This window comes from Mustelus asterias, chromosome 13, assembly GCF_964213995.1.
Source record: "Mustelus asterias chromosome 13, sMusAst1.hap1.1, whole genome shotgun sequence".
Classification (NCBI taxonomy): Eukaryota; Metazoa; Chordata; class Chondrichthyes; order Carcharhiniformes; family Triakidae; genus Mustelus; species Mustelus asterias.
In genome coordinates this window covers 6,185,021-6,208,762 of record NC_135813.1, presented here as the reverse complement: position 1 = coordinate 6,208,762, position 23,742 = coordinate 6,185,021, and the positions used below count along the sequence as shown (strand labels likewise).

Here is a 23,742-nt window from a genome sequence, read left to right as displayed (position 1 = left end):
AGAGCGAGATCCAATGGGACCTAGGCTAGAACTTTCCACTCAAAACAGCTGACTGCTATAAAGCCCATGTGGCCAGTAACTGGGGAAAATAAAGACAGAATGAGAAAGAGAGATGTGCATTCTAATGGGAGTTCTTGGGGAGCTCTTCCCTAGAAACATTTCCACTTTACAGAACAATTTGAAGTGCCTCTTTGCAGGCAGTTCTCATTGTGTCTCCCACTGGAGTCTTGCTGGTTAGCAGGGGTTTGTAAGTGATTTGGTTATTAACCTCAACATGTTACCTGTAGAAAGTGTGGGTCCTTGATGAGTGTATTCTGACAGTTGATGTAGGCGATCCCTGTATAAATGGTGCTGGAGTACAAAGCGCTTAGACAGTTCCTACACTTAAAGATGCTTACCCCCCTCTCCACCCCATTCACTCCCACTAACACCCGCCACATTCATGTAGCTACTGTCCACATTTGGCAGCAGAGGTACAAACAACACATATCCCTTTAAATCCCCCCCAGGCACACAGCTCTGGGATCAGACCCACACCCCACAGACACACATTTGCCACACTGCCACAAAGTGAGCTGGAATTCATTCCTTACGAGGATTTGCAGATATTCACAAACTAGGATGCTACCGGGACTTGATGGTTTGAGTTATGAGGAGAGGCTGGATAGACTGGGAAATTTTATCCTGGAGCGTAGGAGGCTTAGGGGTGAACTTATAGAGGGGTATAAAATAATGAGAGGCATAGATCAGCAAGATAGTCAACATCTTTTCCAAAAGGTAGGAGAGTCTAAAACTAGAGGGCATAGGTTTAAGGTGAGAGGGGAGAGATATAAAAGGGTCCAGAGGGACAATATTTTCACACAGAGGGTGGCGAGTGTCTGGAACGAGCTGCCAGAGGCAGTAGTAGAGGCGGGTACAATTTTGTCTATTAAAAAGCATTTAGACAGTAACATGAGTAAGATGGGTATAGAGGGATATGGGCCAAATGCGGGCAATTGGGACTAGAACCATAGAACCATAGAAAATTACAGCTCAGTCATAGCTGGGGTAATTGTCTGTGCCGAACCATTTTATGCCTAGTCCCACTGACCTGCACTTGGACCATATCCCTCCACACCCCTCTCATCCATGAACCCGTCCAAGTTTTTCTTAAATGTTAAAAGTGACCCTGCATTTACCACTTTATCCGGCAGCTCATTCCACACTCCCACCACTCTCTGCGTGAAGAAGCCCCCCCTAATATTCCCTTTAAACTTTTCTCCTTTCACCCTTAACCCATGCCCTATAGAACCATAGAAAATTACAGCTCAGCTAGCTTAGTGGTTTAACAAAAAAGGCGACACAAACAAGTTGGACTGAAGGGCCTGTTTCCAAACTGTAAACCTCTGTGACTCTAAACCATTACACACACCAGCAGAACCTGCCTACAAGCCCCCTCTCTAGGTATCAGCTGTAGATCAGCCAGTGCCAGGCTTGCTGCTGAGTTGTGAGTTGGATCCCTAATGCCAGGTTTGAGGGTAAAACAACCATCGGGGTGGACACTCCAGTGCAGTGCTGAGGGAGTGCTGCACTGCTGGGGGTGTGAGCTGTTGCCTGAGAGTTAAGCTGAAGCACTTTTCACCCCACTCACTGGGATGTGTAAGATGCCATTCTGAAGGAGGTTACTCCCCATGTTCTCACCAGTTGCTCATTATCACAGTGCCATCTGCGAGAGCTTGCTTTGTGCAAATTGGCTCCCCAACATCACAACAGCGGCAACAACACTTCAAAAAGTATTTCATTGGCTCCAGAACATTTTGGAATTTGGGTCATGAAAGGAGCGATAAAAATGTGAGTCTCACTTTCTACAGAGAACAGTAAGTAGTCTCACAACACCAGGTTAAAGTCCAACAGGTTTATTTGGTAGCACGAGCTTTCGGAGTGCCGCTCCTTCATCAGTACTCACCTGATGAAGGGGCAGTGCTCCGAAAGCTCGTGCTACCAAATAAACCTGTTGGACTTTAACCTGGTGTTGTGAGACTACTTACTGTGCCCACCCCAGTCCAACGCCGGCAACTCCACATCATTTCCTCAGAGAAAGAAATCCTGTGAGGCTTTGCCCCCTGTAGCTCATTCGAGACAGGGATAGTCACCCGAATACACCCAGTACCTTCCTGACACTAAAAAGCTTTCAATAATGTAGCACCTCCGCTAAATCCTCCAGTGAAATACAGAACAAAGCTTCCCTCAATAATTTAACACAGGAAATCCCTAAAGTTTTAATTTACAAGCAATCCCAGCCAACCTCTTCAATAACAAATGTGGAGATGTCCGTGTCTACCATACAGTAACTGGCTGGATTCACTGATTTTCGCTATCATTCTCCAGCGTGCTCTATTCAACCACCACTTTATATATATATTATGTGTATACCTATATATATTACCCCAGCTATGACTGTAACGCTACATTCTGCACTCTCTCATTTCCTTCTCTATGAACAGTATGCTTTGTCTGTATAGTGCGCAAGAAACAATACTTTTCACTGTATACCAATACATGTGACAATAATAAATCGAATCAAATATATATATGTGCAATCGTAATGCAATCAGTAATAATATACCCAAGGGTCTCACAACCTGGTGTGTAGGAACAAACTTACAAACTACAGAGACGTGAGTGGCACAGTGGCACAGTGGTTAGCACTACTGCCTCACAGCGCCAGGGACCTGGGTTCAATATCCAGCTTGGGTCACTGTCTGTGTGGAGTCTGCACGTTCTCCCCGTGTCTGCGTGGGTTTCCTCCGGGTGCTCCGGTTTCCTCCCACAGTCCAAAAGGCGCTGGTTATGTACATTGGCCATGCTAAATTCTCCCTCAGTGTTACCCGGACAGGCGCCGGAGTGTGGCGACTAGGGGATTTTTTCACAGTAACTTCATCGCAGTGTAAGCCTACTCGTGACTAATAAATAAACTTTATAAAGGCAAAATACTGTGGATGCTGGAACCGGAAACAAACTGCTGGAAAATCTCAGCAGGTCTGACAGCATCTGTGGGGAGAGAATAGAGCCAACGTTTCAAGTCTGGATGACCCTTGTATAGAGACATGATATTTAGTTATCATACTGTACATACGTCCATGTGCATCATTTAATTATTAACACAGGGTAGGAATTTTATTTCCTAAACTGTAATTACATTACAAGTTACTCGAGCCTCCCCTTTGGCCCCAGTCCCCATCTATATTATACTTAAAAGGTTGTGTAAAGTGTAATATTTAGAATTAAAATGAGACAACGGTTCATCAAGAGGTTCCCCTCCCCAGCACTAACAGGACATTGGATCGGCACAATGCAATGATCTACAAGTCTGTTGGATGCTTCCTTTCCAGCAGCATGTGGCAAATGAAGAGAATTGATCTCACACTGTAATCTACACTTCTTGTGCCCGTCATTCCTAACCTCAGTTTAAACCATAGAACCATAGAAAAGTTACAGCGCAGAAGGAGGCCATTCAGCCCACCTTGACTATATCATCCTGAGGACACCCAGGTGCCCTTTCTAATCCCACCTTCCTGCACCCGACCCATAGTCCTGTAGCTTACAGCACTTAATGTGCAGATCCAGGTACTTTTTAAAGGAGTTAAAGGAATCGGGTGGCACGGTGGCACAGTGGTTAGCACTGGTGCCCCACAGCGCCAGGGACCCGGGTTCGATTCCCGGCTTGGGTCATTATCTGTGTGCAGTTTGCACGTTCGCCTCGTGTCTGCATGGGTTTCCTCCGAGTGCTCCGGTTTCCTCCCACAGTCTAAAGATGTGAGGATTAAGTGGATTGGCCATGGTAAATTGCCCCTTAGTGTCAAGGGGACTAGCAGCATAAATACATGGGACTACAGGGATAGGGGCTGGGTGGGATTGTATTCGGTGCAGACTCAATGGGCCGAATGGCCTCCTTCTGTACTGTAGGGAAGCTATGATTCTATGAGTTTTAGGGTCTCTGCCTCCACCACCAACTTGGGCAGTGAATTCCAGACACCCACTACCCTCTGCGTAAAAAGGTTCTTCCTCATGTCCCCTCTACACCTACTGCCACTTATCGATGTCCCCGGTTCTAGAATTCTCCGCCAACAGAAACAATTTTATCCTGTCCACTCTATCTTGTCCCCTCATAATTTTATACACCTCCATCAAATCACCCCCTCAGCCTTCTTTGTTCCAAGCAAAATAACCTCAACCTATCTAACCTCTCCTCATAGCTATACTTTTCTAGCCCTGACAATTAGCTCCAGTATAGTTATAACATTGTTTTCATTTTAGCTACCAATGTTTAGTTTCAAATTGACCTCTTAAAGAAAAGAAATTGCATAGTATTAGATCTGTTTGCAACTGGCTAGTACACTATCCATGCAGCACAGAATCTGAAGATATATTTATTTATTAGTGTCACAAGTAGGGCGGCACGGTAGCACAGTGGTTAGCACTGCTGCTTCACAGCTCCAGGGTCCCGGGTTCAATTCCCGGCTCGGGTCACTGTCTGTGTGGAGTTTGCGCATTCTCCTCGTGTCTGCGTGGGTTTCCTCCGGGTGCTCCGGTTTCCTCCCACAGTCCAAAGATGTGCGGGTTAGGTTGATTGGCCAGGTTAAAAATTGCCCCTTAGAGTCCTGGGATGCGTAGATTAGCGGGTAAATTAGCGGGTTAAAAAAAAGGGATTAGCGGGTAGGGCCTGGGTGGGATTGTGGTCGGTGCAGACTCGATGGGCCGAATGGCCTCCTTCTGCACTGTAGGGTTTCTATGATTTCTATGATTCTAGGCTTATATTAACACTGCAATGAAGTTACTATGAAAATCCCCCAGTCCGTCACACTCTGGTGCCTGTTCGGGTACACTGAGGGAGAATTTAGCACGGCCAATGCACCCTAACCAGCACGTCTTTCAGACTGTGGGAGGAAACCGGAGCACCCGGAGGAAACCCATGCAGACACGGGGAGCAAGTGCAGACAATGACCCAAGCTGGGAACCGAACCCGCGTCCCTGGCGCTGTGAGGCAGCAGTGCTAACCACTGTGCCGCCGTGGTAAAGGCAAAATACCGCGGAGGCTGAAATCTGAAACAGAAAATGCTGGAAAATCTCAGCAGGTCTGACAGCATCTGACTTTGATTTGATTTGATTTATTATTGTCACATATATTAACATACAGTGAAAAGTATTGTTTCTTGCACGCTGTATAGACAAAGCATACCGTTCATAGAGAAGGAAAGGAGAGAGTACAGAATGTAGTGTTACAGTCATAGCTAGGGTGTAGAGAAAGGTCAGCTTAATGCGAGGTAAGTCCATTCAAAAGTCTGACGGCAGCAGGGAAGAAGCTGTTCTTGAGTCGGTTGGTCCGTGACCTCAGACTTCTGTATCTTTTTCCCGAAGGAAGAAGGTGGAAGAGAGAATGTCCGGGGTGCGTGGGGTCCTTAATTATGCTGGCTGCTTTGCCGAGGCAGCGGCAAGTGTAGACAGAGTCAACGGATGGGAGGCTGGTGTGAGGATAGAATAGACAGAGGGTCATCCAGACTTGAAACGTTGGCTCTATTCTCTCTCAGTGGCACAGAATCTGAAATTGTCTTTAATTTTTGTACAGTACTGCCAGATTAAAGAGCTCTGATTCATCCTAATTGAAATGAATTGATTGAAATCTCTGAGTCTTGCAAGCTTTAATATTACAGTTTTGCCCCCCAGATGTTTGACACACATTAAACTGCAATTGGCAGCATTGTAATGAGAGTGTAATCAGTGAGAGGCCTGGGTTTTCTGTGTGTGTGTGAGAGAGAGGTTGAAGATTGCATTCCATGCCGTGAGGCGGCAGTAAAGAGAGGGGAAACTTGGGAAAGAGAGAGAGAAAAAAATCCCCTAACTGGCTCTCATATCCTCCTCTTGCTCTGCTCAGCTTTTCCCAGCCCCTTCTGCAGTCCCAGTCCTGCTCGGCTGGGCTATGTGGAAAACCTCGCGTCCCTGCTGCTGAAAGTGGGACCGAGTAAGCAGCCAGCCCCCTGATGAGACCTGCAACCCCCCTCCCTCCTCCCCTCCTCCCCCAATGCCTGTCCCCTGGGATTTAAAACTTCCTGAAGTCCCTTCTTCACTCGAAAGGTTTGGGTTTTTTTTGCACACAGACACACATGTGAAACAAATCTGCAGTCTTCTCTCTCTCTCTCTGTCTGTCTCTCCCACCCCTCCTTTCCCAAAACCGCCCCCCCCCCCCCCCCCCCACCCTCCCAAACCGCTGCTGAAACATTTATGTTGATGCCTGTGTCTGTTCAATGGGACTGACACATCGAGGGGCAAGGAAAGGGCTCGATGTTGAAGTGTTAAGCAGGCTGCAAGAGTCGATTTGTCTCCCCAAGCCATTTTGTCTCCACTTGCAAGAGTTGCCAGCCACACACCATGGAGTGAACAGATGCTGTCAGATTGTGCCTCTTTCCCCCTGCTTTCAATGGGATTCAGGCAGGAGAATGAAATAGGAGAATGGAGATCTCGGCAGCCCTGGACTCCAACAGCAAGACGGCTGCAAACGGGGGGTGAGTGAGTCTCCAAACCACTTGAGTTGCGGATGGGGGGGCTTGGGTGGATGGGGAGGTGGCGTGTTGGGGGGGGAATAGTTACCGAAAACTTTTTTTTGGGGGAGGGGGACAACGTTTCCGAATCACTTCCAGAGAGGGAGGAAGTGAGAGATTCGGATTTTTGGAAGATGATCAGGAAAATTCGGTGTGTGTTTCACACACACAGACATTCCCCACACAGAAACACTCAGAAACATCCCCAAAGTGACACACGAGGAGAAACGGAGGAGGGGGGAGAAGGGGGGGGGGGGGGCACGGGCGGTACTGACATGTTAATTCAATAGAAAGCTGATCAGGGCAGCCTTATCACAGCCAACACTCTTTTGGGGGAAAAAATACTGATCAGATCTCCCAGGCTTTTGACTGCAGTGTCATCAAGCTTCAGGGTACAAAATTGAGGGCATAATTTAGCCCCTCTGCTGCTTTATTTTTTGTAAGTGGGACTGGGCTGTAGTAGTGTGGATTAGTTGGGAATCTGTGTCAGTGCATCTTTCCGTTTCCTCTCATTGGCAGTTGTTACAGATCTGTCAAATACACAGTTAGGGAGTTACTGTAAAGTGGCGTTTGCTTTTTTTGCACTTTTTTAACGCAAGCAAGTCCAATTTTGTTTCCAATCTGGGCAAAAAAATAGAATTGGACATTTCTCCAGGCGCAGAAGTGTTTAAACCTCCTTCCCCCCTCCCCCTTATTTATTTTTTTGCAAGTCTGAAAGTCCAGTGTCAAGAAGGAAAATAGTCCAAACGTTTTTATAAAAGTATAATTTCAGCAATCTCTGATATGTTATTCCGAGTGTATCCAGCTGTGGGAATTCGCCCGGACATCCCATTTTGTGGTTGAATTTTGGGAACGGGAGCTGAAGTGGTTTGGAGACGGTGCCTGGACCTTCGACAGCATTCCCAAACTTATCAGAGGGAGGCTTTTCCTCTTCCAGGGTTGAAAGCAGGCTGCCTCAGACAGAATTAATTTCCGCACTTTCTCTCTCTCTCTCTCCCTCTCTGTGTGTTTTTTGTCCAGCTAAAGAATCTCTAACCAGCTTGAATCGTTTGTACACTGCGGCGCATCCCTCCGATCCGGGATAATTTCAGGAGAGAGAGAGAGAATTCCTGTAGAGTCTAAGAGTGAATCATTCTCCTGTCTGCTTGCTGTGATAGCTGGAAATCTCCCGGGAGAGTTGAGCTGGGACAGACCATATAAAAAAATTAATGCTATTCTGGCTCGCCTTGACTCAGTTTTCACACAAAGCATCCCTGGTTGAGACGAATACCTTGTTTTATTTTAAAGGCATCTCCGTTAGTTGAAAAGAGGTAGCTAGATTTTAGCTGATTAAAGGACCCACAGTCAGTCAAGAATTCACACCATGCAATCCCCTATCCTTGCTCCCCCTACCAACATAGTACAGACAGCCCCTTTTCTGGGGTTCGATTCTCAGCTTGGGTCGCTGCCTGTGTGGAGTTTGCACGTTCTCCCCATGTCTGCGTGGGATTCCTCCGGCTTCCTCCCACAGTCCCAAAGACGTGCGGGTTAGGTAGATTGGCCAGTGCTGAATTGCCCCTTAGTGTCAGGGGGGGGGGGACTAGCTAGAGTAAATGCATGGTGTTGTGGGGACGGGGCCTGGGTGGGATTGTGGTCAGTGCAGGCTCGATGGGCTGAATGGCCTCCTTCTGCCATGTAGGGATTCTATGATTCTGTTTATTAATCTGAAAAAGCACTTGGTGGTCTTTATTTATTTGACCGATTTGCCCTGATATTGTTGTCAGTTTATACCAGTGGTTCTTTCTAGCTGCAGTGTGGAAATTGTGAGTAGTTTGGAAGTGCGCTGAATGCTGATTATCCAAAGTTTTGAAATCATTGCAAGGATATTTATTTTTATCAGGAGGTTCTCGATGCTGAATAATTGTTAGAGGAGATCTAGGTTTTCAATGTGGGTGTGCATAATTAATTTTAAGATTAAGGAAATTTTGACAATACTCACAATACCACAATGTTCAGTTACTGGACTCCTTAGATGCACACAATGACTGCACAATAACTTAAATCCACAGAGATCTCTCTGTACTGTACTCCTGGATCTGAGCCAGTCTGTAGTTAGTATTGTGAATATTTCTGTGCAGTGGAGACTCTGACTCAAATCTACAGTGGTTTCTCCTGGACTGTGCTGCTTAACCTCTGTTGATGGTCCAGCCCCTTTTCACTTGGACTCTATGAGATAGAACTCTTTGTTCTAATACAGACTCCTCTGTCATCCTCTGCAGTGGTGACTAATTATATTACAAGATCTTCCCTCAGCAAACATGGGTGGCACGGTGGCGCAGTGGTTAGCGCTGCTGCCTCACAGCGTCAGGGACCTGGGTTCAATTCCGGCCTCAGGTGACTGTCTGTGTGGAGTCTGCACGTTCTCCCCGTGTCTGTGTGGGTTTCCTCCGGGTGCTCCGGTTTCATCTCACAGCCCAGAGATGCGCAGGTTAGGTGGATTGGCCGTGTTAAATTGACCCTCAGTGTCACAAGATGTGTAGGTTAGGTGAAATAGCAAGGTAAATATGTGGGGTTATGGGGATAGGGCCTAGGTAAGATGCTCTGTCAGAGAGTCGGTGCAGATTTGATGGGCTGAATGGCCTCCTTCTGCACTGTAGGGATTCTATGAAAATCAAGCTGATGATAATATAATACTGTCATGGGATTCCATATATCTGCTTTACCCCTTTAGCTGGTGTGGCACAGTGATTAGCACTGCTGCCTCACTGCTCCAGGGTCCCGGATTTGATTCCAGCCTCGGGTCACTGTCTGTGTGGAGTCTGCACGTTCTCCCCGTGTCTGCGTGGGTTTCCTCCGAGTGCTCCTGTTTCCTCCCACAGTAAAAGGATGCATGGATTAGATTGATTGGCTGTGCTAAGTTGACCATTAGTGTCAGAAGGGTTAGCAGGGTAAATATGTGGGGTTACGGGGATAGGCACTGGGTGGGATTGTGATTGGGATTGTTGGTGTATATTCGATGGGCCAAATGGCCTCTTTCTGCACTGTAGTGATTCTAAGTGTGATTGGAATTTTAAATTCAAAGTTTATTTATTAGTGTCACAAGAGGGCTTGCATTAACACTAATAAAGTTACTGTGAAAATCCCCTAGTCGCCACACTCTGGTGGCGCCTGTTCGGGTACACTGAGGGAGAATTTCGCACGGCCAATGCATCTAACCAGCACGTCTTTCGGACTGTGGGAGGAAACTGGAACACCCGGAGGAAACCCACGCAGACACGGGGAGAATGTGCAAACTCTGCACAGACAGTGATCCAAACCGGGAATCGAACCCGGGTCCCTGGCGCTGTGAGGCAGCAGTGCTAACCGCTGCCGCCCATGCCACATCTTTAAACATTGGGGTGTCATCACCCAGAGGAAACCCACGCAGACACGGGGAGAACATGCAGACTCCGCACAGACAGTGACCCAAGCCGGGAATCGAACCCGGGTTTGTGAGGATGGGTTTGATTCTCTTTTTTCTTTGCGTGGGGCAGGCGTGAATATTAGTGAATTAGGGCACGGTATTAGTGGGCGGCACAGTAGCACAGTGGTTAGCACTGCTGCCTCACAGCTCCAGGGACTTGAGTTCGATTCCTGGCTTGGGTCACTGTCTGTGTGGAGTTTGCACATTCTCCTCGTGTCTGCGTGGGTTTCCTCCAGGTGCTCCGGTTTCCTCCCACAGTCCAAAAATGTGCAGGTTAGGTTGATTGGCCATGCTAAAATTGCCCCTTAGTGTCCTGAGATGCGTAGATTAGAGGGATTAGCGGGTAAATATGTAGGGATACGGGGATAGGGCCTGGGTGGGATTGTGGTCGGTGCAGACTTGATGGGCCAAATGGCCTCTTTCTGCACTGTAGGGATTCTATGATTCTATGAACCATGATTTTCTTGTGTGTTAAATGTGTGCACATTTGCTGATTCACCTCTTTTCCTCTCCAGGCTCTCTTGCTGTAGCCTCCTATGTGTACTTTTGTGACTGAGATCTGCCAGTGCTACAGTTTAGCCAGCCACTAGGGGGTGTATGAGCATTTCCCCAGCGGTGAACTGCCTATCATGCATTTGACATCTGCGCGTAATCTGGGACGTGAACACTTGGGGAAAGTCACTAGCATTCTGACACACCCCTGCCCTTAACGAGTGCCTATTTATAGACATTTCTCAACAGACTATGAACCCTGTGTCAACCTGTAGCTTGTAGGCAGCAATCAGCAGCAAATACTTTTTTTGCTATTAAACTGTATATATTTTGCCAGCTGAAAGTGCAAACTTTAAAAATATAGTATGCATTCTAATTTAAATCATGAAGGAAAATGATGTCAGCTTTTTAAAGTTTACTGATTAATTACATTAACACTGCAATGAAGTTACTGTGAAAATCCCCTAGTCACCACACTCCAGCGCCTGTTCGGATACACTGGGGGAGAATTCGGCACGTCCAATGCACCCTAACCAACCCATCTTTCGGACTGTAGGAGGAACAGGTGACACGGTGACACAGTGGTTAGCGCTGCTGCCTCACAGCGCAAGGGACCCGGGTTTGATTCCTGGCTTGGGTCACCGTCTGTGCAGAGTCTGCACATTCTCCCCGTGTCTGCGTGGGTTTCCTCCGGGTGCTCCGGTTTCCTCCCACAGTCCAAAGATGTGCGGGTTAGGTGGATTGGCCGTGCTAAATTGCCTCTTAGTGTCAGAGGGACTAGCTAGGGTAAATACATGGGCTTATGGGGATAGGGCCTGGGTGGGATTGTGGTCGATGCAGAATCGATGGGCCAAATGGCCTCCTTTTGCACTGTAGGGATTCTATGATTCTGTGAAACCGGAGCGCCCAGAGGAAACCCACGCAGAGAATGTACAGACTCTCCACAGACAGTGACCCAAGCTGGGAATTGAACCCGGGTCCCTGGTGCTATGAGGCAGCAGTACTAATCACTGTGCCACTGTGCCGCATTAATGTTGAAGCAGTTGTCTTGTGAGCAATAGTGCCTTTATAAATATTACCAAGCGATTTAAATACATTTACGTGGATATGTCTTAAATCCATTTACGTGCCTTTGTTTCATATCCCTTGGTAGCGTTACTCAACTGAGATTAAGTCTGGGAAGATATGGCAAACCAAAGACTAGAGGCCAAGGCATAAAAAGAAGGTCCTAATTTGGGAAATAATAAACAGACCATGACAGGAAGGGACACAGAGTACACATCTGAGAATAGATCAGCAAATAAGGCTCGATGCTACAAAAATAGACCAAAACATAAGGAGCTGTATTTGAATGCACGTAGCATTTAAAACAAGATAGATGAACTGATATTGCAAATAGAATTTACTAAGTATAATCTGATAGTCATTAAAGAGACACGCAGGATGACATAGGTTCGGACCTGAATATTAAAGGGTTTGTGATGATTAGGACGGACAGGAAGTTCGGATAAGGTGGAGGAGTGACTCTGTTAATTAACGATGGTATTAGCGCGTTAGAGAGGATGACCTAAGTTTCAGGAAAGCAGAATGTTGAAGCAGTTTGGGTTGAGATGAGAAATTGTAAAAGCAAGAAGTCACTTGTGGGAGTGATGTACAGGCCCTGTAATGACCTCACTGAGGCCCATGAGGTGGGCCTCTTGGAGTATGAGCTCCCTGATTGAGGTAATGATTGCTTGCCCAATCAGGGAGTCTCACTTGTGTATATGTTGGGTGTCAGGGACTGTGAATTTGGACCTGAAGCACTTTCGGGGCTAAATTCTCCCTCAATTTACCCGAACAGGGTGCTTTTCACAGTAATGTCATTGCAATGTTAACATAAGTCTACTTATGACACTAATAAAATAAAAAGAAAGAGATCCCATCAAGTTCCCATCCCCATAACCCCATTAATCCCCCCAAATTTACACACCTTTCGATGCTAAGAGGCAATTTAGCACGGCCAATCAACCTAACCTGCACATCCTTGGACTATGGGAGGAAACCAGAGCTCCCGGCGGAAACCCACACAGACACGAGGGGAGAATGTGCAAACTCCACACAGACAGTGACCCAAGCCAGGAATCGGACTCGGGTCCCTGGCGCTCTGTGGCAGCAGCGCTAACCACTGTGCCACCACGCCACCCTATATAAGAAGCATTCAGATGAGCACTTGAAACAGCAGAACATACAAGGTTACAGACCAAGGGCTGGAAAATGGGGATAGAATAGATGGCCGGCACAGACAAGATGGGCTGAAGGACCTCTTTTTGTGTTGTAAAATTCCAAGGCTGGAATGTCACCACCGTTCACACTATCAGGATTTTCCCATCCTGCTGCAGTGAATTTCGCTGGGCACCAAATTGTCCAAACTCGCTGCAGCGGGAGCGTAGCGTGAATGGCCGGTCAAATTGCGGCCCATGACGCTATGAGGGCTTGTATCTACTCAACACGGGGATGGTTTGTATCTGCAGTGTATGAGATATTTGCAGCAATGCAGAATGAATGGGCTGAACTGTGACTGGTGAAGAGGAAGTCTGTATGTTGAATGCGATCAAGTGTTTGTCTCTCTACTGATCAGGAGATGAACCTTTGTTCTTTTTCATTCATGGGACATGGGCATCGCCGGCTGGGCCAGCATTTATTGCCCATCCCAAGTTGTCCAAGGGCAGTTGAGACTCAACCACATTGCTGTGGCTCTGGAGTCACATGTAGGCCAGACCGGGTAAGGACGGCAGATTTCCTTCCCTAAAGGACATTAGTGAACCAGATGAGTTTTTACGACAATCGACAATGGTTTCATGGTCATCAGTAGATTCTTAATTCCAGATTTTAATTGAATTCAAATTCCACCACCTGCCGTGGTGTGATTCGAACCCGGGTCCCCAGAGCATTACCCTGGGTCTTCTGGATTAGTTGTCCAGCGATAATAACACTACCAAGGCACTGCTTCCCCTATTGGTCAATATTAAGGGCGGAAGGCTTGCAGGAAGATTCCAAGTAGTCTGTAGAGTTTGCCGTGTGTTTGATGGAATATTCTAGAAGCTGTGTGCTGGTTATGTGTCCACACTCCCTTTCCCCATGCTCTGCTCTTTTATTTAAATGGAGTTCACTTGTAAAATCTTCCCGTTCTGATGAACATTTCTCATACCTGAAATTGTTAGCTAGTATTCTTTCAAGAGTCTGCCTGGCCTGCTGAGTGTTTCCGTCATTTTCTATTCGTGGTTCAAACAGTAAACAAGTTTGCTTGTTGCCACCGAAGCTTCAATTGGCATTTTCTTGTTTCTCCTTTGGTTATCTCCAAGTCTCCTTCAGTCCACGTCTCAGTGTTATCCATCCATCAGATTTATCCTGGGATGGTAGGATTGTCATGTGAGGAGAGATTTAAGTTTAAGTGTATTAGCATCACAAGTAGGCTTACATTAACACTGCGGTGAAGTTACTGTGAAAATCCCCTAGTCACCACACTCCAGCGCCTGTTCGGGTACACTGAGGGAGAATTTAGCACGGCCAATGCACCTAACCAGCACGTCTTTCGGACTGTGGGAGGAAACCGGAGCACAGACTCTGCACGTTCTAAGTTTCTAAGATTCTTCTAAGATAGTGACCCAAGCTGGGAATCGAACGCGGGTCCCTGGCGCTGTGAGGCAGCAGTGCTAACCACTGTGCCACCGTGCTGCCATTGGGTTGACTGAGCCTGTATTCACTGGAATTTAGAAGAATGGCATGGTAGCACAGTGGTTAACATTGCTGTCTCACAGCGTCTGAGACCCTTGTTCGATTCCTGGCTTGTGTCACTGTCCGTGCGGAGTCTGCACATTCTCCCCATGTCTGCGTAGGTTTCCTCTGGGTGCTCTGTTTCCTCCCACAGTCCAAAGGTGTGCGGGTTAGGTGCATTGGCCGTGCTAAATTGCCCCTTAGTGTCGGGGGATTAGTAGGGTAGATAAGTGGGGTTATGGGGAGAGGGCCTGGGTGGGATTGTGGTTGGTGCAGACTCAATGGGCCAAATGGCCTCCTTCTGCACTATAGGGATTCAATGAATGAGGGGAGGATGTAGTTTAATACATACAGAATTCTGACAGGACTGGACAGTCTGGATGCTCGGATGTGGTTTTCTGTGGCTGGGGTGTCGAAAGCAGGGGGTTATAGTCTCAGGATATGGCGTGGTTCATTCAGGACTGAGATGAGGAGAAATATCTTCACTCAGAAGATGGTGAACTTGTGGAATTCTCTCACACGGAATGCTGTGGAGGCAAAGTCGCTGAATATATTTATGAATGAAATAGATAGATTCCTAGACTCTAAAGTTGTCAAGGGGTATGGGAGAGTGTTGGACCATGGTGTAGAGATAGAGGATCAACCATGATCATATGGTGGAGGAAACTCGAAGGGCTAAATGGCCTGCTCCTGCTCCTATTTTTAGGTTTCTTTCATCTTCATTTTCTATTTCTCTTTCTCTTTCAATTGTTGCCTGGACAAGGCTTTCAGGTATTTATTTCCAATGTCTGCACTTGACCATATTTCTCTCTCAATGTACTTTTGATCCCACCACTCATTTATCTCTCTGCCTATCGAGCAGATTCTGCCGATCTTCCACTATACCCACATCACAATGAATAAGGTTTGTTTTGGAATACATCAATTTAAAATCCTGCGTAGATACTGTAAAATAGGATAAAACTTTGCACATAAGAATCCATAGAATCACAGAATTCATAGAATCCCTACAGTGCAGAAGGAGGCCATTCGGCCCATTGAGTCTGCACCGACCACAATCCCACCCAGGCCTTATCCCTGTAACCTCACATATTTACCCTGCTAATCCCTCTAACCTATGCATCAGGGGACACTAAGGGGCAATTTAGCATGGCCAATCAACCTAACCCGCACATCTTTGGACACTAAGGGGCAACTTAGCATGGCTAATCCACTTAACCCACACATCTTTGAACATTAAGGGACAATTTAGCATGGCCAATCCACCTAACCCGCGCTGCTTTGGACTGTGGGTGGAAACCAGACCACCCGGAGGAAACCCACGCAGACATGGGAAGAATGTGCAGACTCCACACAGACAGTGACCCAAGCCGGGAATCGAACCCGGCTCCCTGGAGCTATGAGGCAGCAGTGCTAAAAAAAAGAAAATGTCCTCCAATTTAGGAGAATGATTTTGCGCCTCTGTAATTGTATTTGGCAATGTCCCAAGTTGAACTGGAGACACCCACCCTCTAGCGCTAGGGTAACGCTTTCAGTGACATCTAACATCCAAGTCTCGAGTTGATTTGTGCGAAGTTTATTCCTGTCAGTGCAACTTACATTCAGATTATGCAGCCAGAGGTAAGGCCAGCTCAGCAATCTTAGACAGAAGGCGAAGCATGACCAATCTCATCGCGGAGATGATCTGCTTCACTGGTTTAAAGAGGATAATGGACAGAGAGCAACTAAAATTCAGGCTGTTAAGAGAGAACAGAGCATATAATAGCGATGGCATTGAAATGATTTGGATATCTCTCGCACTCTTTCATCAGAACAACTTATCAATAGAGGCATGTTCCAATTTTTGCTTCAGTTTGGCAGTTGGGATTAAAAATTGGATTTTTCATTGCGAATATTGCTGTCTGGTTTTGCACTGGCTTTGTGAGTCTGCCTCCCATTATTCATGTGATGGCCATCTGCCAATAATCAATCACTAACAATTCATATACGTGATGACTGGAATTACCACTCCATATCTGATATTATGTGGTTAGCATTTGCTGCCTCACAGCGTCAGGGACCCGGGTTCGATTCCCGGCTGGGGTCACTGTCTGTGTGGAGTTTGCACGTTCTCCCCGTGTCTGCGTGGGTTTCCTCCAGGTGCTCCGGTTTCCTCCCATAGTCTGTCAGATGGCTGGTTAGGTGGATTGGCCATGCTAAATTCTCCCTCAGTGAACCCGAACAGACGCCGGAGTGTGGCGACTAGGGGATTTTCACACTAACTTCAATGTAATGTAAGCCTACTTGTGACACTAATAAATAAACTTTAAAACTTTTCTACTTTCATTTTGACACTTTCTGCTCCTGTGTCTTCTTGATACCATTTAAAAAAAGATATCTATATACATGCTATATAACAGATTTCCTAGTAGTAGTGACAATCAGTTTGAGTGGGCTGTTAGCTTATGATGCTTGATTAGTATCCTTCAGAACCTGAGACCACTACTGCTTAGAAGGACACAGGAAGTGGATGTATGGGAACACCAACACCTGTAAGATCCAGTCAAAGTCGCACACCATCCTGACTTGGAACCATGTTGCCATTCCTTCATTGCTCCTGGGTCAAAATCCTGGAACTCCCTGCCTAATCGCAGCGTGGGGGTGCCTACACCACATGGACTGCTGCAGTTCAAGAAGGCAGCTCACCACCACCTTCTCAAGGGGCAATATGGAATCATAGACTCCCTAGAGGGCAGAAGGAGGCCATTCGGCCCATCCAGTCTGCACCGACTCCTTAACAGAGCATCCCACCCAGGCCTTATACGCATTATCCCGTGTATTTACCCCATTAACCCCTCTAGCCTACACATCTTGGGATACTAAGGGGCAATTTAACATGACCAATCCACCTAACCTGTAAATCTTTGGACTGTGGGAGGAAACCGGAGCACCCGGAGGAAACTCATGCAGACACGGGGAGAATGTGCAGACTCCACACAGGCAGTGACCCGAGGCTGGAATCGAACTCGGGACCCTGGCGTTGTGAGGCAGCAGTGCTAACCACTGTGCCACCAAGTGGGATGGGCAATAAATGGTGGACTAGTCAGTGAAGGCCACATCCCTTGGAAGAATAAAACAAGGTGGCTCACCAGCACTTGCTTCAGGGCAAATCAGAAAGAGAGGTTAACGTTGGACTGGTCAGTAATGATCACATCCCAATGAACGAGTAAATAAAATGCCCTTGATGACTCTACAATATGTAACCTGCCTATTCCTGAGGCACGATTAATAACAAGATAACTTTATGCAATGATTAGCTAGCACTGTATTTGAGCATCATTTGTTATTGCCGCAAATCTCATCACATCTGATCGGAAACTAGAGGGCATAGGTTTAAGGTGAGAGATACAAAAGGTCCAGAGGGGAAAATGTTTCACACAGAGGGTGGTGAGTGTCTGGAACAAGCTGCCAGAGGTAGTAGTAGAGGCGGGTACAATTTTGTCTTTTAAAAAGCATTTAGACAGATACATGGGTAAGATGGGTATAGAGGGACATGGGCCAAATGCGGGCAATTGGGACTAGCTTAATGGTAAAAAAAAGGGGCTGCATTGATAAGTTGGGCCGAAGGGCCTGTTTCCATGCTGTAAACCTCTATGACTCTATAATATTTGTCTGTTGCTTGGAACCACCATACTTTCTCCAAGTATTACTGTATTTGGCAACTGTCGCACTGTAACTTAACATGGCTATCTTTCCATGTCTTATTCTATACGGGCTGTGTGTTGGGTTTGATTCCTACTGCATTTAATCCGATCTTCATGCTTCCCCCAAGGTGTGACAGTATTTGTCCAAAGATCCATTGCATTAGATCTTTGCCAGTTTTCATATTTGCACCATGTCACACCTTATTTGAACCTTTTTGGGTAACTCTGGCTGCTTATATTCCGATAGGTTTCATTGTTTGAACTCCTGTCTCCTATCTGCCCTGCCCCCTCCCACCCAAGGGTGGCATGGTGGCACAGTGGTTAGCACTGCTGCTTCACAGTGACAGGGACCCGGGTTCGATTCCGATTGAATGGTTCTCAATGGTAGGGGAGTCCAGAACCAGGGGTCACAGTCTGAGGATTCAGAGTAGACCATTTAGGACGGAGGTGAGGGGTCATTTCTTCACCCAAAGAGTGGTGAGCCTGTGGAATTAATTACCACAGGAAGTAGTTGATGCCAAAACATTGAATGTATTCAAGAGGCGGCTGGATATAGCACTTGGGGCGAATGGGGATCAATGGTTATGGAGAGAAAGTAGGATTAGACTATTGAGTTGGACGATCAGCCATGATCGTGATGAATGGCGGAGCAGGCTCGAAGGGCCGAATGGCCTCCTCCTGCTCCTATCTTCTGTGTAACCCCACGTCTCATGAATGAATAAAAAAAACTGAATGGTTTGGCAGCTCCAGACCTTATATCAGTTCAATTATGTCAACTCCACCTATCTCTTTGTCCTATGTTCAGCTGTATTCAGTTACCTTTATTCGGGCTGCCCCAGTCAATGGCAAATAACAAGATTGCTAAAGAAATCAAAATAACTGCTAAATAATTATCACAATTACCCAAAGGGTATTTTCTGTTTTCAATTCATCCCAGATTCATTCAGCAGAACTCGGGTAAATTGAAAACAGAAACTAGAACCTACTTTACCATCCCCATGAAAGGGGAAATTAAATGGAAATGGATGAAAGCTTCAACATCTGAAATGGCACAGAAATAGAGAGACAAAAAACATGCTGTGAATGCCTGACAGAAGCCAACCAACACCAAACTAAGTGGTTAGCACTGCTGCCTCACAGCGCCAGGGACCCGGGTTCGATTCCCGGCTTGGGTCATTGTCTGTGTGGAGTCTGCATGTTCTCCCCGTGTCTGCGTGGGTTTTCTCCGGGTGCTCCGGTTTCCTCCCACAGTCCGAAAGATGTGCTGGTTCGGTGCATCGACCATGCTAAATTCTCCCTCAGTGTACCCGAACAGGCGCCGGAGTGTGGCGACTAAGGGATTTTCACAGTAACTTCATTGAAGTGTTAACGTAAACCAATAATAAATAAATTTAAACTTATACATGTTCTTCTGAAGTCACTGTGTGACAGTGTATTGTATTTATAAAGGAAAGTACAGCAGAAGGACAGGCCCTTCAGCCCTCCAAGCCTGCTCTGATCATGATGCCTGCCTAAATGAAAACTGCGTGCACTTACGGAATCTGTATCCTTCCATTCCCATCCTATTCATGTATTTGTCTAGTTTCCCCTTAAATGCCGCTATCACACCTGCCTCCCACCACCTCCCCGGGCAGCACGTTCCAGGCATTCACCACCCTCTGTGTAAAAAACCTGCCTCGCACATCTCCTCGAAACTTTTCCCCACGCACCTTAAACCTATGTCCCCGAGTACTTGACTTTTCTGCCCTAGGAAAGAGCATCTGACTATCCACTCTGTCCATGCCACTCACAATCTTGTAAACCTCTATCAGGTCAACCCTCAACCTCTGTCGTTGCAGTGAGAACAAACCAAGTTAATCCAACCTCTCCTCATAGCTAATACCCTCCAGACCAGGCAACATCCTGGTAAACCTCTTCTGTTCCCTCTCCAAAGCATCCACATCCTTCTGGTAGTGTGTTATGTGTGTTAATTGGTATTTAATGCTTTAAGCAATGCAAGAACATGTCCAAAATAAAATGCTGGGCAAAGCTCATTGGTCTGGATTTTGCAAAGGAAATAACACCCATCATTTATTTCTCTTACACCTGCCCAAGGACTCCCCGTGACCCTTTGAGCGACAATTCACAGTTTCGCAAGAGACTTTTAAGCATGAACAGGACAAGTGGGCGGCATGTTGGCACAGTGGTTAGCGCTGCCGCCTCACAGCGGCAGAGACACGGCTTCGATTCCCGGCTTGGGTCACTGTCTGTGTGGAGTTTGTACGCTCTCCCCGTGTCTGCGTGGGTTTCCTCCGGGCGCTCCGGTTTCCCCCCACAGTCCGAAGGGCGTGCTGGTTAGGGTGCATTGGCCGTGCTAAATTCTCCCTCAGTGTATCCGAACAAGCGCTGGGGTGTGTGGCGACTCAGGGATTTTCATCGTAACTTCATTGCAGTGTTAATGTAAGCCTACTTGTGACATTAAGAAATAAACTTAAACTAAATTTTAAAATAACTGTACATGTGTTGTGTGGGGGGGGGGGGGGGGGGGGGATACCAGGGGCTGCTGCCTGATTTGCTGCATAATTGGGGTCAGCGCTGAAGGCGTCACTATTATTTCGTTCACAATGTTCAGGCTTTAACTTTAGGCGTATGTCTAAAGTGGACGGGTTCTCAGCAGAGAGTTAAACCATTCCCCCTGCGCCCCTGCCCACACTGAGCTGAGTTCGAACCCTGACAGGTTACAGGAGGATTAATTGAACCTGTTTAAACCCACAAGAAAGAATTCCCAGTTGCTTCTCGGCAGAAGAGAAGCTATTAAAACTCTCCCACCCTACCAGCGGGGTCGCGTGGATTCTCGAGTGCGCTACAGAATTAAAATTTACCCCATTCAGCTGCAGGAAATCTTCGGGCTGCTCATGAATTAGCAATACCTGACTGAAATGGAAACAATAAGCGGCTGTAATTGCTTCCGAAGACATCGCAGGAACTGAGTTGTAGCAATGAATAACTGCAATAAAACAAATCGAAAGAGATTCCAGAAGGATGGATTTACTGGACTTAGATACAAATCACATATTTCCTCTCGGCATTTTTAAACTGACCAGCGAGCTTTAGCTCTTTCATCTCTCAAAGGTTTTATTTTCTTGAAATAATTAACAACAAAAGAATGACCCCAGGAAATGTGTGTGGGTCCAGATCCTTACCTTTAATTTTTACACAATGAGTCAGTGTGAACGTTCCTCAATCCAGCTTCACCCAATAAAATCTGTGCGTCTCCAGAGTGAGGGTGGCACGGTGGCACAGTGGTTAGCACTGCTGCTTCTCAGCGCCAGGGACCCGGGTTTGATTCCCGGCTCGGGTCACTGTCTGTGTGGAGTTTGCACATTCTCCCCGTGTCTGCGTGGGTTTCCTCCGGGGGCTCCGGTTTCCTCCCACAGTCCAAAGATGTGCGGGTTAAGGTTGATTGGCCATGCTAAAATTGCCCCTTAGTGTCAGGGTGATTAGCAGGGTAAATATGTGGAGTTACGGGAATAGGTGGGATTGTGGTCGGTGCAGACTCGAAGGGCCGAATGGCCTCCTTCAGCACTATAGGGATTCTATGCCCTCAGGCAACTAGGGATGGGCAATAAACGCTGGCCAGCCAGTGACGCCCATGTCCCAATAATGAATTAAAAAACCCCACCAGTTTCCTGTATGCAGCCCTGTACCCTTTGACTCCCATGTGGATCAAGAATCTCAGCCTCCAAAATATTCAATGCCCTAACTTCACTTCTTTCTAAGAAAGAAAATTCCACCCCGTGGAGAAATTTTTTTTCCCCATCTCCACCTTAAATGGGAGATCCCTTATTTTTAAACTGTGTCCCCTGAGGCGGGCGGCACGGTGGCACAGTGGTTAGCACTGCTGCTTCTCAGCGCCAGGAACCCGGGTTCAATTCCCGGCTTGGGTCACTGTCTGCGTGGAGGTTGCACATTCTCCCCGTGTCTGCGTGGGTTTCCTCCGGGTGTTCTAGTTTCCTCCCACAGTCCGAAAGGCGTACTGGTTAGGGTGCATTGGCCGTGCTAAATTCTTCCTCAGTGTACCCAAACAGGCACCGGAGTGTGGTGACTAGGGGATCTTCACAGTAACTTCATTGCAGTGTGAATGTAAGCCTACTTGTGACACTAATTGATAAACTTTAGTCTCTCCCCTAAGGGGAAACATCCTTTCAGCATACCCCCCTGTCAAAAGGAGCAATGTTGGAAGCATATGTGGGAACCATGTGTTGGTTTGATTCTAACGACTGAATGATAGTTTTAACAATTTGAGAACATTGACTTTTAACCAAGCTTTATGAGGAACTTCCTGTTTTCAAAACCTTGATTTCTTTCACAAATGGTCCGACCAACCACAGAGCATGTGTGTGTTTCTGCCTGGAGTGATTAACACTTCCCTTCTTTCTGAATTTAAAATGCTTTTCCTCTGTTGGCATCAATAATTGAGCCTCTCTTTTCTGTAAACTCTTCGATGGGCCACGTGTCACAATCAAGGTTTGGCCAGCACGGTGGCACAGTGGTTAGCACTGCTGCCTCACAGCACCGGGGACCCAGGTTCAATTCCCGGCTTGGGTCACTGTCTGTGCGGAGTCTGCACATTCTCCCTGTGTCTGCGTGGGTTTCCTCCGGGTGCTCCGGTTTCCTCCCACAGTCGGGAAGACGTGCTGGTTAGGGTGCATTGGCCGTGCTAAATTCTCCCTCAGTGTACCCGAACAGGTGCCGGAGTGTGGCGACTAGGAGATTTTCACAGTAACTTCATTGCAGTGTTAATGTAATCCTACTTGTGACACTAATAAATAAACTTTAAAACTTAAGCTTAAAAGATTTGGTTCACATCAATTCTACTAATGCCTGCTTTCTTAACTACTTAATGTGCACCAGTTACCGTGTCTGCGTGGTTTCCTCCGAGTGCCCCGGTTTCCTCCTACAGTCCAAAGATGTGCAGGTTAGGTGGGTTGGCCATGCTAAATTGCTCCTCGTGTCAGGGTGATTAGCAGGGTAAAGATGTGGGCTTACGTGAATAGGGCCTGGCTGGGATTGTGGTTAGTACAGACTCGATGGGTCGAATGGCCTCCTTCTGTACTGTAGGAATTCTATGATACCTGAGGTAGTCTTTTCACGTCGGCTCCAGTTGATGACTCTCTGGGGCGGCACGGTGGCACAGTAGTTAGCACTACTGCCTCACAGCGCCAGGGACCTGGGTTCGATTCCCAGCTTGGGTGTCTGTCTGTGTGGAGTCTGCACGTTCTCCCCGTGTCTGCGTGGGTTTCCTCCGGGTGCTCCGGTTTACTCCCACAGTCTTAAAGACGTGCTGGTTAGGTGCATTGGCCATGGTAAATTCTCCCTCAGTGTTACCGAACCGGCGCCGGAGTGTGGCGACTTGGGGATTTTCACAATAACTTCGTTGCAGTGTTAATGTAAACCTACTTGTGACAATAAATAAAGAAACTTTAAATCTTCCTAATTTACATCACTTTTGAAGATTAGCCTGGACTTTGACATTCTGCCAACATTTACATGGGTAGCACTAACTAGACAGGCATGAACCGCTGAGCTGGTAATCCTAATTAATCATTTAAATAAAAATAATCTACAAAGGTGGGACTTGGAGATTTCAAATGTTGTGATTATTTCATTTGGCATCTTGTTCCATTGTGAGATTGTCAATGAAGAAAGAATGTTGGCGCAAATGTTTTAGAATCAAAGAATCATAGAATCCCTACAGTGCAGAAGGAGGCCATTCGGCCCATCGAGTCTGCACCGACCACAATCCCACCCAGACCCT

At 46.9% G+C, this 23,742-nt stretch overlaps 1 protein-coding gene across 1 annotated transcript in view; it reads left to right on the top strand.

Annotated features, from left to right (window-relative positions):
• Window positions 1-6,479: 6,479 nt before the first annotated feature.
• col27a1b (collagen, type XXVII, alpha 1b) overlaps window positions 6,480-23,742 on the top strand; it is a 610,967-nt gene continuing 593,704 nt past the window's right edge. The window contains exon 1 of the mRNA XM_078227545.1: window positions 6,480-6,539. Within this exon, the coding sequence (XP_078083671.1) occupies window positions 6,487-6,539 (53 nt within the window). The 5' untranslated portion in view covers window positions 6,480-6,486. The remainder of the gene's footprint in view (window positions 6,540-23,742) is intronic.